The sequence below is a fragment of the Microcaecilia unicolor genome, chromosome 3 (assembly GCF_901765095.1).
Source record: "Microcaecilia unicolor chromosome 3, aMicUni1.1, whole genome shotgun sequence".
In the NCBI taxonomy this organism is placed as follows: Eukaryota; Metazoa; Chordata; class Amphibia; order Gymnophiona; family Siphonopidae; genus Microcaecilia; species Microcaecilia unicolor.
The window spans coordinates 408,873,775-408,892,330 of NC_044033.1; the positions used below are offsets into that span (position 1 = coordinate 408,873,775).

An 18,556-nucleotide genomic window follows, 5' to 3' on the forward strand; every position below is an offset into this window, starting at 1 on the left:
GCCAGGACAACAACCGGGCACCCTAGGGGGCACTTTTACAAAAACAAACAAAAAGGTAAAACAGCTCCCAGGTGCATAGCACCCTTCCGTTGGGTGTTGAGCCCCCCAAATCCCTCTCAAAACCCACCACCCACAAGTCTACACCATTACTATAGCCCTAAGGGGTGAAGGGGGGCATTTACATGTGGGTACAGTGGGTTTGGGGGGCGGTTTGGAGGGCTCCCATTTACCAGCACAAGTGTAACAGGTGGGGGGGATGGGCCTGGGTCTACCTGCCTGACGTCCACTGCACCCCATAATAACTGCTCCAGTGACCTGCATACTGCTGCCAGGGAGGTGGGTATGACATTTGAGGGTGAAAATAAAAAGTTGTGAAACGGCATATTTTTGTGGTGGGAGGGGGTTTGTGACCACTGGGGGAGTCAGGGGAGGTCATCCCCGACTCCCTCAAGTGGTCATCTGGTCATTTAGGGCACTTTTTGGGGCCCTATTCGTGGAAAAACAGGGTCCAGGAAAAGTGCCCTAAATTCTCGCTAAAAACGCATATTTTGTTTCCATTATCGGCGAAAGGCGCCTATCTCTGATCGGCCGATAACCACGCCGCAGTTCCGCCTTCACCACGCCTTTGACACGCCCCCATCAACTTTGTCCGCATCCGCGACGGAGTGCAGTTGAAAACGTCCAAATTCGGCTTTCGATTATACCGCTTTATTCGTTTTTGTGAGATAAACGTGTATCTCCCGATTTGGGTCGCAATATAGGCGTTTTTCTTTTTCAATTATAAGCTGGATTGTGCCCACCAAGGGCTGTCTCAAAGGTATATAACTAAAATCAACCAAAAAAAGACAATAAATACATAAATTATATAAAACACATTTATCAAAATTACACATTCTTACTTCAATGCTATGTGGAAAAAACTACTGTATGTCCTACTCATGAGGCTAAGTCTAAACAAACATGGACCTCATTCCAATCACACACACACACAAGAGGTACTGATGCCGTTATTGCTGAAATGTGCACATTCTCACTGCATCCTTGACTGCTGTCCCACATCTCTACTTCAATCGATCCCAACTGATGTAGTCAGATGGATGACTGACAGGCTCAATGACCTCTTAGAAATGGGCTCACTACTTCAAGACATGGGCAAAATAGTCCTGACAACTTTGCTGAAGGCTGCAGGCCTTGACCCAACTTCTGCCGCTATCGCATTCCCCTTTTCACGAAGATATTGGAAAGATATGTTGCTAGACAACTCTCCTTATACCTGGAAAGATTTTCAATCCTACACTGCTCACAATTTGGCTTCAGACCAGTACACAGCACAGAATCCCTGCTACTCATCCTAACCACTTGTGTCAAACAACACCTGTGCAAGGGACACCAGGTTATTCGCCTTCAATTTGACATATCAGTAGCTTTTGACGCCGTCAACCATACACTGCTGCTAGGATGATTAGACCAAATTGGCATCTCAGGTCCCATTCTCAGCTGGTTCAGGGAATTCTTGTCCAACAGAAGCTATGCTGTCAAACAAAACCAACTTCTCTCCCAGTTCTGGCTTCCAGAGTGTGGTGTCCCACAAGGATTTCCACTTTCACCAATCATATTAAACTTCTTCATGTCCTCTCTGGGGTCTTATCACCTGGGCCTAGGCGAACTCCTGCTATTATATAATGACAACATTATGCTCCTTTTACCAATATTCCAGCCTACACTAGATATAACTCGCTCAGTAACTGCTGGGATAAATACCAATATCTTCCACCAATGTATATAATAACTATCCCAACTAAATCATTCAACCATCTTGGTGTCTTCATTCTGGAAGGGAACCTTTATAAAAATTTGTACTTCTTAGTTGGCCATGCTGTTAAGATATGGATTCCAGATCCCACGGAGCAACCGCTAACTTATTTGCAGTTTGGTCTCCTGATGACACTGAGACCAGGACAGTATTAAACTTGGTAAAGTTTAATCATAGCTAAGCAGAAGCACACATTTTTATAAAGATTTCCTTCTGGAATGAAGACGGATGCTGGATGATTTAATTGGGATGGTTATTATATACATTGGTGGAAGATATTGCAGTTAGAGAACTTGCAACTATTTTTGTTTAATCCCGTTTGGGACTTCTGTAGGGACTCATCTGAAATAACACCAGCTTCAACAGTTTGAGGAGGAGAGATTGGAGGAGATCACACAGTGAATAGAGTATTAAGACATCCTAACAGCAAAGTTTGGAATATATATAACAATTTGTTTTGGCAGACTGCAGTTCCACTATCAGGATCAGACTGAATATTTTCTAATTTCATCATGGGCGGCACAACACGAGGTGATTTCTTTTTGTTTTTGGTGGAACCCTCAGGGATTGATACATCATTGAGAGTCGCCATGGAGCCAGCAAATTAAGAAATCTTTCATTACGTTTCAACATATTTGAGCAGAAAATATTAGGCCCCATGGTGCAATGGTTTTCATCAGGATACCATAATATCCCTGTGGGAGATTGTGGGATGTTCTGAGCACCAACACAATAATTTGAAAGGCTTTCAAAGTTTTGAGTGTGCTTATAGAGTGCATTGTAGGTATTTGTATAGAAAGTTGAATTTGGGAAAGTTGAACCAAATAGAACTATGAAATGAACTATGAGAAACAGATCTACTTTTTGTGATCTAGAATGGCCACTGTCAAAGGCAAGATGCTTGTCTCAGTGGTCTGTCCTAGCATGGTTCTTCTTAGATTCTTATATCTAGATAACGCGTCCATTGTCCAGTTAGTCCACTTGGAGATACTCAGTTGTCTGACTATGCAATCCATACTTCTACCCCAAACCTTCTTTAACACACAATCTTGCACACATTAACCACTCACAGATCTCCCACCTACACAAGGCCCAACCAAACACATAATCACCTCCATATACATACATCCAAACACACTGCCATTCGTCCCCATATATAAATACACCCATATCTACAAAACAAACACCCCCATACACTCCTTCACCTCCTACCTCATCCAACATACACAAAGCCTATCCACACACACATATAGCCCCATCTACAAGCACCATCACATACACTCCTTTGTCTCAATACTCTGTACAACAAACACATACCTCTACAACACACATACCCCCAAATTCTATATAGTGCAACCTAAGTTGCGTACACAAATCTGGTCATGTTCTGTATTGTGCACACAACTTAATTGGCTTAACAAGCCAATCAGCACCAATAATTGCCACTTAACAAGCAGTTATTGCCACTAATTGGCTTTAATTAGAAATTACGTGCACAACTTTAGTGATGCACGTAAATTCTAAGATACAGGAGCGTGTCAAGATGGCAGCCTGAGCACATTTGCTAAGCAGTCTGAGTTGTTCTCTGGTGTTTCTTCTTGTAGTTTCTTTGCCTGATGCCTCATACTAAAAGAAAGGGGATGGTGAAAGGCCAACTGCCGCTGGCCAGAACCTCATGTCTGATCCAGCAGACACTAGACCGATAAGCGACGAGCTCCCCACTTAACACCGGAACGGTGAGCCCTGCTTTGAGCGCCAACGGAGGAGCAATGGCCCTCTTGGGGACAGAAACATCTTTATCTTCTCCAGAGCTTAATCCTCCACCATGTCCTGCGTTTTTTAGGGGTACAGCAGAAGGCCCAGCTGCATCGGGATCCGGTGGCAGCAGGGCCCTTGTCAGCAGTGCACCACCCTAAACCGCAGAGGAAGTGAGCTTGGAGCCTGCTGCTCCAGTGGTGGCTACATTGGAGTCTATCTGGAAAGCAATTCAAGAACTAACAACTGAGGTTACCAAATTTGCTCAAGATTCATCTCTTCTTGTGAGTAAAGTAGATACCTTAACTCTATTGTTAGAAAAAGTTAAACAAGACTCAGTGAATCAAGCCTTACAGATGCAATCAGAGGTTAAAAATTGTAAATCTATTACTGATGTATTGGTAAAAGATAAGACCGCGACATACCGAAAAATAGAGCAAATAGAGAACTATAACAGGCGTCTTAATCTTAGGGTGCTGAATTTTCCCATGGCTAAAGGTATAAATTCAATGGATTTTTTTTTTTAATATCTTGTGGAAATTTTACAGTATCTTTCTTCTGCTATTCCCTCCATTTAATAAGATTTATTATCTTCCACTATCTCCTCGGAGCGGAGTAGAGCCAGTGGGCTCTGGGAATTTGCCTCAAATTCAGGAACCTGAGCCGGGAATTCAGGATATATCCGCTCCATTGGAAGAATCATTGAATGAAGTAACTTTGCGATGGACTAATAGTATCGTTTGTATTTGAACAAAATCTAAATTCGGTAATAAAGTTATACTTCAAGAATTCCTTAAAAACATTTTGTGGTCATAGAATATGGATTTTTCCAGATGTGACAAAGACTACGCAAGATAGAAGGAAGCTGTTTCTAGCTCTTAGAGAAGAGACAAGGGCTTTGGGAGCAACATTTCTACAGGCATATCCATGCAAATGCCTAATTTGGTTCTTGGGCAATAAATATGTTTTCTTTGAACCAGAACAACTTTGAACATTTCTGAATATGAAGAAGCTAGCTAGTAGACTGAAGGAATGATAGATGGAACAACTGATTAAGTATAAAATAGGGTGGGATTATTCAGGCCTGGCCATTTACTAATAATTTTGTTTTTCCTGTGGTATCTTGGATCTCCTCATCTGTAAATCACTCCCCCCCCCCCCCCCCCCCATTTAGGTATTTGTGGTCTAAGAAAGAGATTGGTTGTAAATTCCTTTAAAATATTTTTCTTTTTCTTCATTATATGTTCAATTTATCTCTGTATTTCAGTTTGCAAGTGATGCTTGTAAAGAATATAAATGTTATAAATAAACAAAATAAAAAAAATTCTAAGATACAGATCTAAAAATGGGGTATGGTCATGGGAGGAGCATGGGCAGGTTGTGGGCATTCCTAGAATTTGTGTGCAGTGTTATACAATATGCCCGTTCCATGGGTAACTTAGGCGTCAGCATCTACACCAGATTTTAGTTGGCTTATATGACCGCAGCTAAATATATCCCTAGAAATGAGCACTGGGCATATTCTATAAACCACATCTAAATTTAGGCATAGTTTATAGAATACACCTAGGTGTATTTTTTTCGGTCCCAATTTTTTAGGCATTGTAAAGAGAATCTAGCCCATAACCCATATCCTCCATACACTCATACGACCTACCCTTTTCCACTCACAAAGTCCCCTGCAAATATATGCTCCATACACATCCACCCTCAGATATGCTCCCTTACACTCTGGAAGTTATTTTATAAAAGATTTTGTATTGGGGGGGGGGGGGGGGGATTTTACATGCATAACAATGGCATACTGATGCAGGGATTGGGAAGGGGCCATGACCCCCAGGTACCAGTCTGGGAGGAAGGGAAGCTGAAGGAGTAGTTCAAAGGTCAAAAATCAAAAGCATGTGGCCTTTACGATGTAGTGCGTGTTGAGAAGGCACAAATATAAATATTGGCCTGAGTGCTGCAGACCCCATGGTACACTATTGGAGTGTAAAAGAACTTTCATAGAAGTACCTCACAGGAAACATCCATAAATGTATGCCCAGTAAGAAAAAGGCATGGGGCAATTCTATAAAGTGGCGCCTAGAGGTAGGAGCCACTTTGGTGTGTCAAAGGCACCATTAATTGACAGGTAGATGCCTATATGCACTAGGCACTATTCTAAAAGGTAGTGCCTAAATGCCACAGCACGTAACTGCAAGGGGACCTACACATGGGTGGAGCATACGTGGGCCATGGGTGTGTTTGTCAGGAATGCATGTAGAGGCTATACTATAAATTACACACGTCACTTGGCGCACCTACCTGCGCCAACTTACACCTGCTATTGACATGGTGTAAGAGGGTGCAATTACACATGGACACACTAATGCTGACCTTACACTAGTTTGGGGAGCGTGCCAGGTGCCCTTGACCTGGATTGGCCACTGTCGGTGACAGGATGCTGGGCTAGATGGACCTTTGGTCTTTCCCAGTATGGCACTACTTATGTACTTATGTACTTATGTACTTATTCTATAATAGAATCCGGTGGCAAGAAGCCATTATAGAATTGGCACCAAGCGCATGGCATTGGGGCACCTAGACTGAGGTGCCAGTTTATAGAATTGCCCTCATACACTTTTTTGTGACCCACATGTAGGCAGAGGTGGAGACTTTGCAGAGCATAGGTGAAGTCGCAATTTATACATGTAGTTTATGAGATAAGTGTGTATGACTGTACTTTAGGTGATAGTGTACATACCTGTTCTTGAGCTGGTGTAAATGTTCTTGGCATCAGTCTAGGCACGATTTCATCTAGTTTGCTAGTAGCACCTAAGGGTCTTTATAAAAGCAGCTAAAAATAGATGCTTAGTTGGCCTTCACACATAGGCAACGTGCAGTGGCGTACCAAGGGGGGGGGGCGGTGGGGGCGGTCCGCCCCGGGTGTCAGCGGGTGGGGGGTGCTCCGCGAGAGCCGACAGCTTTTATTTTTTTTTAATCCATGCAGCGATCGCTGATGCAGGCAGCGCCTCGCGTCTGCCCTGCATGAACTGAAAAGAGGAAATCGCTTTGCTGACGTCGGGCCTTCCCTCGCTTGTTGTCCCGCCCTCGAGGAAATAAGAAGTTACCTCAAAAGAGGGCGGGACAACAAGCGAGGGAAGGCCCGACGTCAGCAAAGCGATTCCCTTTTTTCAGTTCATGCAGGGCAGACGCGAGGCGCTGCCTGCATCGCTGCACGGATTTAAAAAAAAAAAAAAAAAAGCAGGGTGGTGGCTTTAGGGTGAAGCGGGCTCAGGCCTCTCGACGGAGGGGGGGGCTCAGATGGGAGAGGGGGGCTCAGAGGGGAGAAGGGGATTGGTGAGGGTGCTCAGAGGGAAGAAGGGAATTGGGGAGGGTGGGGGAGCTCAGAGGGGAGAAGGGGATTGGGGAGAAGGGGATTGGGGAGGGTGCTCAGAGGGAAGAAGGGGATTGGGGAGGGTGGGGGAGCTCAGAGGGGAGAAGGGGATTGGGGAGAAGGGGATTGGGGAGGGTGCTCAGAGGGGAGAAGGGGATTGGGGAGGGTAGGGGATCTCAGAGGGGAGAAGGGGATTGAGGAGAAGGGGATTGGGGAGGGTGCTCAGAGGGGAGAAGGGGATTGGGGAGGGTGGGGGAGCTCAGAGGGGAGAAGGGGATTGGGGAGAAGGGGATTGGGGAGGGTGCTCAGAGGGAAGAAGGGGATTGGGGAGGGTGGGGGTGGTCATAGGGGAGAAGGGGATTGGAGAGGGGTGGGGGTGCTCATAGGGGAAAAGGGGATTGGGGTGGGTGGTCATAGGGGAGAAGGGGATTGGGGAGGGTGGGGGGGTGCTCATAGGGGAGAAGGGAATTGGAGAGGGTGGGGGTGCTCATAGGGGAGAAGGGGATTGGGGTGGGTGGTCATAGGGGAGAAGGGGATTGGGGAGGGTGCTCAGAGGGAAGAAGGGGATTGGGGAGGGTGGGAGTGCTCATAGGGGGAGAGGGGATTGGGGAGGGTGGGGGAGCTCAGAGGGGAGAAGGGGATTGGGGAGGGTGGTCATAGGGGAGAAGGGGATTGGGGAGGGTGGGGGTGCTAATAGGGGAGAAGGGGATTGGGGAGGGTGCTTAGAGGGGAGAAGGGGATTGGGGAGCTCAGAGGGGAGAAGGGGGATTGGGGAGGGTGAGGGTGCTCAGAGGGAAGAAGGGGATTGGGGAGGGTGGGGTGGTCATAGGGGAGAAGGGGATTGGGGAGGGGAGTGCTCAGATGGGAGAAGGGGTCTGGGGGTCTGACAAGGGGGCAGGAGGGAAAATGGGTCCATGCCTGGGGCAGGTGGGAGAATGGGTCTGGGGCTGAAAAGGGGGGATGCAAGGCATGTGGTGGATGAAGGGGGCTGGAACTGGGGGCTGAAAAGGAGGGTATTTGGGAATAAGGGGGCTAGTACTGGAACTGGGGGCTGAAACGGGGCAGGGGATGAAACTGGGGGCTTTAAAGGTGACAGGGAGAACTGGCTGGGGCTGAAGCTCGGGACTGATGGGAGAAAAGGGCTGGGGACTGGTGGGATAGTGGGGCTGAAAAGGGGGGCAGGTGGGAGATGTGGGCTGGGGCTGGAACTTGGGGCAGGTGGAATAAGGGGGCTGAAAAGAGGGGGCAGAGAGAGAAAGGGGACAGACCCTGGATGGAAGTGGGGAGCGTGAGGGAGGGCAGACCTTGGATGGATGGGAGAGGGAGGGCAGACGGATTGAAGGGGCAGAGAGAAAGGGCAGATGGTGGGTGGAAGGGGGAGAGAGAAAGAGGGCAGACTGGGGTAAATGGTGGATGGAAGGGGCAGAGATAGAGGGCAGATGTGGATGGAAGGGAGAGAGAGAGATGGCAGACTGGGGCAGATGGTGGATGGAAGGGGCAGAAATAGAGGGCAGATGTGGATGGAAGGTAGAGAGAGGGCAGACAGTGGATGGAAGGAGCAGAGAGAGAGGGCAGACACTGGATGGAAGAGACATTAGAGAGGGCAGACACTGGATGGCAGAGAGTGAGCGAAGACATGCTGGATGGAAGGAAGACAGTGAAAAGAAGATGAGGAAAGCAGAAACCAGAGACAACAAACTGTAAATATATATTTTAATTATTTTGCTTTAGGATATAGTATTGTAGCTGTGTTAATAAATGTTTATAAGTAGAACATGTAAATAAGGTCATCTTTTTATTGGACTAATTTTAATACATTTTGACTTAACTTTCAGAGAACAAAACCCCCTTCCTCAGGTCAGGATAGAATAATGTAACAGCACTATACTGTATTGACCTGAGGAAGGAGATTTTGGCCTCTGAAAGCTAAATGTATTAGTCCAATAAAATGATATTATTTGTTTTATTTCTATTTGTTAATTTGTAAAGTGGTGATTGGTATTTGTTAGTTTTTTCAAATTTACATCTGCTGTCTTTATATTTTGCACAGTACTAGGGGACGTTTTCTGTTTCTGTGGTATTGCATTGTATGCAGAGTCTGGCATCGGGGGTTCAGTTTAATTTTTGTCTAAATAGATTACTTATTCTATAGTGGATTAGGGTGTATCTGTGTTTGTGAAAAAGACATGGCTTTCAGTTGGCATTGACTGTGCAGGATCTACGATCTGTACTATTCTGTCTGGTTTCATTTTACAATAGGTGAATTGATGTTCTAGTGCTCACTGTAGTGTTTAAGATGCTTTCCTTTTCCTTGTGTGACTCGTAGAAATTACTGCTTATGGTATGGTAGAATTGCTCTATAGGTCCTGATGTTTTGTATTCTCGGTATGCCTAGTACTGGATTTTGGGGGGGGGGGGGGGTGTTAAAAAATGACCGGCCCCGGGTGTCAACTACCCTAGGTATGCCACTGGCAATGTGTCATAAAATTACCTCCAAAAGAGAGACCTGTACCCCCTTCACACACACCCCTCCATTTCCCCCAAAACATATCTCAGTCATATATATCTCACTCATACACATACACCCTCCCACCCATGTACACATGCAACCTCATCCATTCCCCCCACACATAACCGTACCACAACCTCCTCCATCCTCACCCTACTCCCTCCCTACCTCCTGCCACTCACACACACCCTTTCTATAAATCTACATTAAAAAAACATTCATGAAACCATGCCTGTGCATACTTTTCCTGCTTGTTTCATGTTGTTTCATTTCATTTTCAGCATGCACTATATAGAAATACTACATGTTAAAACCAAATAAAAAACAAAATAAAATGAACAAACCCCCCCAAAATAAAATAAAACCCCAGAAAAGCCCACCAAAGTGAAACAAAATAAAAAAAATATTGGTGTGTGCACACCTTTTATAATGTGCAATTGCTATTACTATGTATCTGTGCTCAACTGAAAGATACTCATGCATTACACCAATGGTCTCTAATTGTTCTCATACCTCATACTAACATTATCAGCTTTTGTCTCACTTAGAATGTAAACCACACTAAACCCTGGAAAGGGGATATTAGCGGTATAGAAGAATTGATTTGATTTGACATAGGTTTGCTGCTAAAGGACACTGTAAAGATCCTTTTCCCTGTGACACAAAAGCATTAAAAAACATTGGATATGGGCCTCTAGCAGCCTAATATGTTCTTAAGTTTTACAGTACCTTTATATTTATATTGTTTCAAAGCATAAAAGTTGTGGCTTCTTTTTCTCTCAAGCTCCAGGCTGTCCTGAAAACATTCAAATACAATGTCAGATTTTAAAGAAAATTGTTTAAATCATGCTGTATAAGTACAGATGCAGTTTTAGTTATGATATAATTATACTTAGATAATCAAATAGCTGACTTGGCCAATTGGTTCAGTTTTGTAATTATAGGGACCCCCAGGTGGACCTCTGTTTAAGGGTGTTATCTGGGGCAGCACAATCAGATGTTGTGCCCCATGAGTGGTGGGAAGAATTATCTTCAAGGGCCTCACTCTAACAGACCTCTTACAATATTTAGTTAAATCACCTTGACTTCTTCTGTATGGATGCTCCAAGAAATAAGTCCACTCCGTACACAGTCAAATAATATAACTCTGAATTTAATAGTAATGCAGCGGAGGGTCAAACTTTTGGAACAGTCATTAATCAAGCTGAATAACAGCAAAGGGGACACCTGAAGTAGTTATAATTTCTCCTACAGTATTATATACAACAGCTTTACTCTCTTCCACTCTTGGCAAGACGACTTGATTCTCCCTTGCATTCCTCTCACTCGCTCCTTTTTAGGCTCTGAGGGTGAGTTCCTGTGTTAAATAGAATAGGATTGCCTTATGGGCTGCAAGAGTATCTCCTGGGGACCAGCTCTAATGCTCCTTCCTCTCCTCAGTCTAGGAATGAGGGGACCTCCGGGCACCCCTCCTAGTCTTTTTCTCCCCTCCTTGAGAGTTCAGAGACAACCCTGGCTTGTGATTGTCCAGTGTTCCAGCTACTTGGTAGAAATGATTCTTCCACCTCTTCTTTCTTCTGCTTTTTTGCCTTGTCTTATTCCCATCATCTCCTGTTCTTCCCTGCTCCTCCTTATATTTTGCTGCTCTTCCTTTATTTTCCCTTTCCTCTACCACTCTTTACTTTTCCTCTTCTTTCTTCCAATGTTTTACTCCTCTGTTCTCCTCTCCTCATCTTTCTTCTTTCCTCTACTTTTATTTCCCTCTCAACTTCTTGACATTGACAGTCACCTCATTAAACAGCTCAATTTGAAAAAGCCCCTCCCCATCTAAAAGCTTTGCCTCATCAAATGAATGGATGAATGAATGAATGATAGATATATGGGGATTTTAGACAATAATTGTTAGGTTTATGAGATTAATTGATGTAATAAAGATAAAAATAAATGCAATAGTTGTTAAGTATATTGTATCAAATTTTTAAAGAGACATCCTCCAGGAAAGTCCCCAGGCTCTCCACCCTCTCCTGTGTTTGTTGACCTCTGACCATACTCTCCATTCCCCCCCCCCCCCCCACTTTATCCAATGGAAGCCTTTAGGCCCCCACCAAGACAGAGGTTCTGCTCAGTTTGTCCTGACCTATTTGTGCTGAGATCCAAAATGCTGCTGACTGACAAGAGGTTCCCTTTTGCCCATCACAGGCACACATTAATGTGCCTTAAAAAAGGAAGACCCCTTAATGAGATTCAGGTAGCTGCAATGACTTGCCGAGGGTCACAGAGAGTGTCAGTAGCACAGCAAAGATTCAAACCTGTGAGTTTAGATATCTAGTCCTCCTCATTAAGCACAAGAATCTGCTTCTTCTCTCTCGCTCCCCTATCCCTCCCAGCTGCTTCTGGTACCTAGCCAACAATTTCTAGTTAAAATTGATAAGCATGGTTGAACCCTCCATAATGGGCCTGGCAGGGTTGCAGAACATATCAGAACAAAAAACAAAAACAAAATGCAGAAACATAAACATAGTTTGCATCAGAAGGTGAATGTTACTGGGCATGCTTATCTTTCTTTACTCAGAAAACAAAACATGATCTTGTAAGGAATTGCTATTGATAAATCACGTTTGTAAAAATAACTGTAAAGCATTAGCCATTGTGCCAGACATTCTAAGCTTGTTTCTTTTGTACCTATAATAGCCAAGGATGCACCATAAATAAATCTAGTATAATATTTACAGGTTTACTTTAATTAATTTAAAAGTTTTATCTATTTAGGAGTCAGTGTTCAGTCAGTGTACTCACCATATTAAGGGCCATATTCAGTAAAGAGCACTCTAACCCCCACTGCACCTATGTTATTCCTATGAGAATTAGTACACACTATCTCTCAGCGCTCATAAGTAAACATTGCCCTAAGTTAAGCACCTGTAAGTGATGAAAATACGAATGGAGTCCCTGAAGCAGCAGTTGGACATGAAACATATCATGTCAGACTTTTGTGGACTCTTTCCAGGAGCTAAAATAGCCCATTTAGATCTAGCATTCTGGTGTTATGCAATGGGACCTATTCACAGTGTGTTCTTTCTAGCAAAAAATGTGCCGGTACTCAAATGCTAGGCCACCCTTCAGGATTGGGGTGATCACTGAGAGACCCACCCCATAATAGCCAGGCCCCCTGCATCCAGTCACAGAATCTATGACAAGACAGAATTGGTGTGTAGAGCCTGAGTTCTATCATTAAAACTTGGGGTCCACGGATCAATTTTAACAGACAATGGAAAAGGTGCCGATACTCAGTACCCCCAAGTGCCCTCTCAAAAAAAGCCCTGCCTATTCATGAAGAAGAATGTGCTGTAGCAGTGTTTGTGTACAGTAACACAATTTTGTAGTGAATCCAGCCCTTAAATAGTAAAACATTTAATTAAGGTGGCTCTGGAATTTTGGTATTTGCTGCCTTACATTTTGTTTTCAATTTTATTTTTTCAAATTTATAACATTCCATCCAAGCAAAATCTTGCTTGTTCAGAAAGTGTATGATGTGTACCATTAACAAATAAGAAAATCAAAGAAAGGATATAAAACTAATGAAGAAAATCCAGTATAGATTAGTTGCAAAAAAAATCATGAAAAGAAAATTAAAAACAGAAGATATAGGCCCACTTACCCTAGGTATCTACTCTATACAGTGCAATGGGAGTTGAGCTACAGAGCCTCTTCACCCTTTTATTAACCAAAAATGAAGATAGCTGAGATTGGCGTAGCCAGACCTTACGGTGGGAGGAGGCCAGAGCCCAAGGTTGGGGGCACATTTTGAGTGTCGCCCCCCGCCACCACGCTTCACTTTGTCTCACTTACCCCGCCACCGTCTCGTGCCTCCTCGCACCCCCCCCCCTCGCCTCACAAATACCTTTGCTGGTGGGGGTCCCCAACACCCGCCAGCCGAAGCCTTCTTCAGCGCCATCTCCAGTGCAGCCGCGTTCCTGCCCTGTTCTTCTTGCTCCTCCTGTCCTGTGCACGCTGACAGGAGGAGCAAGAAGAACAGGGCAGGAACGCGGCTTCTGGAGATGTCGCTGAAGAAGGCTTCGGCTGGCGGGGGTTGGGGACCCCCACCAGCCAAACTAGGGTTCTGGACATAATTTGCGGGGGCACAGGCCCCTGTGGCCCCCTATAGCTACGCCCCTGGCTGAGAAGAAAGAGAAAAAAGCATATTTACTAGGTCCATACTTTATAATACATTTGCAAGGAAATTATAGAAAACCAAACAGGGGCATAGCCATGGGCGGGCCTGGACAGGCCCAGGCCCAGCCACTTTCCCTCCAGGCCCGCCCACCCAATACAGACCTGCCAAGTCTCCCGCGAAACACACGGCGCCAGCTCCCATTTTCAGCCACTGCTGCTTCTCCTGTTAAGCAGCAGAGGTCGCTACAAAAGCAAAAAGAGCTAATTAAACAACTCAAAATGTTTTTAAAAAGCAAGCGCTGCACCGCAGACAACCATCAGGCATTGGCTGTCGGCTCTGCAGCCGCTCCTCTCGCCTCTCACGTCACTGCCCCTGGAGCTGGACCCCGGAGGAGCGCAGCCAGGTCCTTCCTTCCTCAGAGGGCGTCTAACAAGGAGCTTCTAGAGGAGTAGTAGGTGGGGAAATACCTCCTGGAAAGCTCCTGGGGCCTTAGTTCCTTGCTCTAGGAGCTAAGAGAAAGGAAGGGGAGGAATTAAACATTAGGGGTAATTTACTATTGAGGGCCCATTTTCAGGGACATTTTATAATTTAGGCACTTACATGTATGTGCTGGTATAACTGCAAACCCCTAAATATTAGGTATGTTAATACCTAGTTACACTAGTATTCTATAACAAAATAGGCACCTATTTTCCTATAATCCCCCATTATATGGGGATTACTAAGTGAAGTGGGTTTTCCCTGGAGTCTCTGGGGTCAGCATGTGGGATGTCTTTGAGTGGGAGGAAAGCCTAGCCCAAGGGAGTGTATTATGTGATACTAGTAAAAAAGGCCCGTTTCTGACACAAATGAAACGGGCGCAAGCAAGGTTTTCCTCGGAGTGTGTATGTTTGGGAGAGTGTATGTGAGAGTGACTGTGTGAGAGACAGAGTGAAAGTGTGAGTGTGTGTGTGTGAGAGAGAGAGAGAGTGAGTCTGGGTGTGAGTGTGTTTGTGAGAGAGTGTGTGTGTGAGAATGAGAGTGTGTGCAAGTGTGTATGTGAGACACAGTGTGAGAGAGAGTGTGTGTGTGTGTGTGCTCCTCTGTCACCTGCCCCCTCCATTCATCCCTATCCAGCAATTCCCCTCTCTCCCTGAGCCCTGCCCTGCAATCCATATCCATCCATGCCCATCTGTCCCCTCCATTCATCCCTATCCAGCAATTCCCCTCTCTCCCTGAGCCCTGCCCTCCCAATCCATGCCCATCCATGCTCCTCTGTCCCCTGTCCCCTCCATTCATCCCTTTCCAGCAATTCCCCTCTCTCCCTGAGCCCTGCCCTCCCAATCCATGCCCATCTGTCCCCTGCCCCCTCCATTCATCCCTATCCAGCAATTCCCCTCTCTCCCTGAGCCCTGCCCTGCAATCCATATCCATGCATGCCCATCTGTCCCCTCCATTTATCCCTATCCAGCAATTCCCCTCTCTCCCTGAGCCCTGCCCTCCCAATCCATGCCCATCCATGCTCCTCTGTCCCCTGCCCCCTCTATTCATCCCTTTCCAGCAATTCCCCTCTCTCCCTTAGCCCTGCCCTCCCAATCCATGCCCATCCATGCTCCTCTGTCCCCTGCCCCCTCCATTCATCCTTTTCCAGCAATTCCCCTCTATCCCTTCCATGACCCCCCCCTCGCATCCATGCTCCTCTCTCTCCCATGTCCCAGCCTGGCCCGCCCTCTTCTCCCCCCCCCCTTCGCATCCATGCTGTCGTTTCTCCCCTGCCCTCCCGCTCCCATTGTTCAACTTTACTGCCCACCCTCTTCTCTCCCCCCAACATCCCTTTTCTTTTTTTTTTCTTTTTAAATTTACCTCCGTGGCGGTTCCGGCAGCGCAGCGTCAGGGAAGGAGGCGGCGCTCCCGACGTCTAGCCTTACCTTCGCTGTGTGGGTGCGATCCGTTTGACGCGAGGGCGGGGCAGAGACGGCTGGCTGGCTTCACCACATGAATCCACGAACCCTTCAGGGAGTGTTTGAGTGACTTCAGAACGTTGTCTTCAGAACATTCACGGTGCGTTTTATTATATTAGATGTTGAAGAAAGAAATGGTTCTAGTTTGTGACTGACAGGGTGGCATGTGAAGGTAATAAAAGTTCCTGTTTGTTGAAGCACAGGGTCTTTGGTTGCCTTCACCCCTGCCAGGACCCTAGGAGGAGAAGGGGTATCCTAGAAAGGCAGAATAAACTTGAGCTGAAATTAAAGAGGAGTTTCTGCACCTAAGAGCTGAAACTGAGAGGGCGAGAGGAGCTCCGGGTGGGTAAGGGGAACCCAGTCGGGGAGCAGGAGTTGGAGCAGAGGAAGCCTGTTCAAGGCCAGGGTGTAGCCCTGAGAGGTACATCACTGTATGGAGTACAGACATAGAGGTCTGATCCTGAGGGAAGTGGATTGTGATCAGAGACATCAGGAGCAGCCTTGGTTTATAAAGCCTTAAGGGATGGAAGATGAACAGGAGGAGTTGTATAATTGTACATAGCTCTGGATTAAAAGAGAAATGTTAAATAGTGAATAAGACTGTACCAAAAAGTCTTGGCTGGATTAAAACCAAAGAAACCTCTTAAACCAAATGCTGACTGTACATAAAGATTTTGAAGTTAGGATTTACTGTCGTTGCAGAAGTTAGTAAGTATTTGCTTAAAAGACAATCCTTGGGTGTGCCGAGTATCCTTTTCAGAGAACGAGAGAGTGAGTAAAAAGATGACTCCAGGACTGGTGAGGATACTGAAACTAAAGCCCAGTTTAATATCCTACAGCCTACCAGAGTAAGTCCAGCCCTGGCCTGCCCCCAAGCTTGTGTGATTGAGAACTGACACTGTGAGAGCGATAAAGACAGCTAAATATGATTCCTCTTAGTATATTTATTCAAAAGGAGTGAAGCCTGTGAAACTTGGATTACCTTAATCAGTGGGAATTGAATTAGCGACTCAAGTGTTTGTATTGTTAAATAATTTCTGGTTTTAAAAGAGAAAAAATGAAATCAGTTGTATTATTTCCACTAATATTGGACAATAAGTATGTTTCCAACAAAATAAATTGACTATACACCATTTTGGGTTTGAAGAAGCCAACCAGATGATCAATGTGGAATAATGATTCAGATAATAAATAACTGGGGATAATCAGGTTAATACCACATTTTCTTTGTTTACTGTTGTTTAATTGATCTCCTTGTCTTGTTTCACTCTCCCTATTTTGTGGTCTAAGGAAGAGTTTATAATTACCTGATTGAAATAATTCTTGTATTATTTTGTTTGTATTTCTGGCACGTTATTTTAGTGCTTGTAAAATTAAATTCTTATAAATAAAATAAAATAAAAAAAAAGACAGATAAATGTTTGTGGGCCGGGTTTGGTGGTGAGAGTGAGCTGGTTGGAGGTGAGACCCTGGTTACATTCCATTATAGATTAGGCTCCTATCACACACCCTCTGGAGTGCCCACCTGAAGGTGCTCAGTTATTGAACTGCCCACTTTATACAGTTCAGCAGATAATACATGATAATGGCGATAATGTGTATTAACCATTAGTCAATGACTCTACAAGTGCAAAAATGAATGAGATATAAACTGTTTCTGTTAGTTAACCATTTTAATCTTACCTGTGTAGTGGATCCATAGTGCTTGTTTTGTTGGGCCAGAGAGGAGTTTCGTACCAGCAGAAAGGTCAGGCAAGCAAAGATCCCCACAAGTCTCATTTTCATAGCTTTTCCTTTATACCGTGAAGTATAAATATAAGAAGGTTAACTACCGCAGGCCAGCAGAACCTCAGTAAATGGATTCCTGTAGATAAATGAGAGTTCAGCAGCTAATAAATATTTTGGAGGCAATGGGTAGAGAGTGAGCGTAAAGCCACATCAATGCCCAAAAATGTAGGTGTGCACATTTACGACAGCTCCATGGTTTGCGTAAATATTGGAGCCTAAAAGCCACATTTAAGCATGGCCCACCCACACTGCTCCACTGCGAATGCCCCTCTAACAATAACATACTATGCTATTTTAGCATGTAATTATTTTTAAGTTCAAATATCTGTATTGACATTTTAATATAAATACACAAACAAAAATAAGCAAAGAATAATGACATAACCTGATAAAGGTAACATCAACTGTATACAGTACTGCTATCAAATGAGAAAAAAAAAGAATCATCCATTCATTAAAATAAAGGGGGAAAGATAAAGCATAAGTGGTACAGACAAAAGAATAGTGATAATTTAAAAAACTTAAGTAGTATTACAAAATACAATCCATGAATCCCAAGTTTTTTGAAAAGTGCATAAAGTATTATTACATTCCTTTATAATCTATTCATATTTAAGAATATTACAAACAGATGCCCACTAAAAGGAGAAAGTAACCATTGTGTGATTTTTCCATAGCGGCATTTAGAAGTGGCAAAACTTACCATTACCGCCCAAAGGTCTTTTTAAAGACCACTTCCTTTTAGAGTTCACAAATTGTGGATCCAGATTTTTAGACACAAAAAACAACACTCCTGAAGAAGGCACCCTGTGTGACGAAACATGGTACCTTGTTGAGTCATCCCTTATTAAGAAAAATTTTACCTCTCTGGTCTTTTTGGATAAGCCTGACTCCATTCCCACTCCTTGTTTTTTCCTGTGATTCTTTGTGTTCTTTCCACTCCTGTGGTTTTTGTTGTATATTAGCAGTAATAACAGTAGCTAATAACATGTCCATAGCAGTTAGGTTTGCTACTGCCATTTATGCACCTTAACGTGTACACTTACCCATGTGGATGGCAATATTCTCTAAATTTAAGTGCACAGAAGGTACTTAAATGTAGGTGACTTTTTATAGAATGAGGGGGTTTGAGGGTAATTCTAGAAAAACTTGTGTGAAGACCAAGAAGGCGCATATTTGTAGCCTAATTTAAGATGACACA

General features: G+C 44.5%; 1 protein-coding gene across 1 annotated transcript in view; it reads right to left on the minus strand.

The window, feature by feature from the left end:
- Window positions 1-17,369, minus strand: part of ADGRF1 (adhesion G protein-coupled receptor F1) — a 79,828-nt gene extending 62,459 nt beyond the window's left edge. The window contains exons 1-2 of the mRNA XM_030195581.1: window positions 17,251-17,369; window positions 10,183-10,249 (exon numbers count right to left, since the gene is read on the minus strand). Of these exons, the coding sequence (XP_030051441.1) occupies window positions 10,183-10,249; window positions 17,251-17,352 (169 nt within the window). The 5' untranslated portion in view covers window positions 17,353-17,369. The remainder of the gene's footprint in view (window positions 1-10,182; window positions 10,250-17,250) is intronic.
- Between the last annotated feature and the right edge of the window lie 1,187 nt (window positions 17,370-18,556).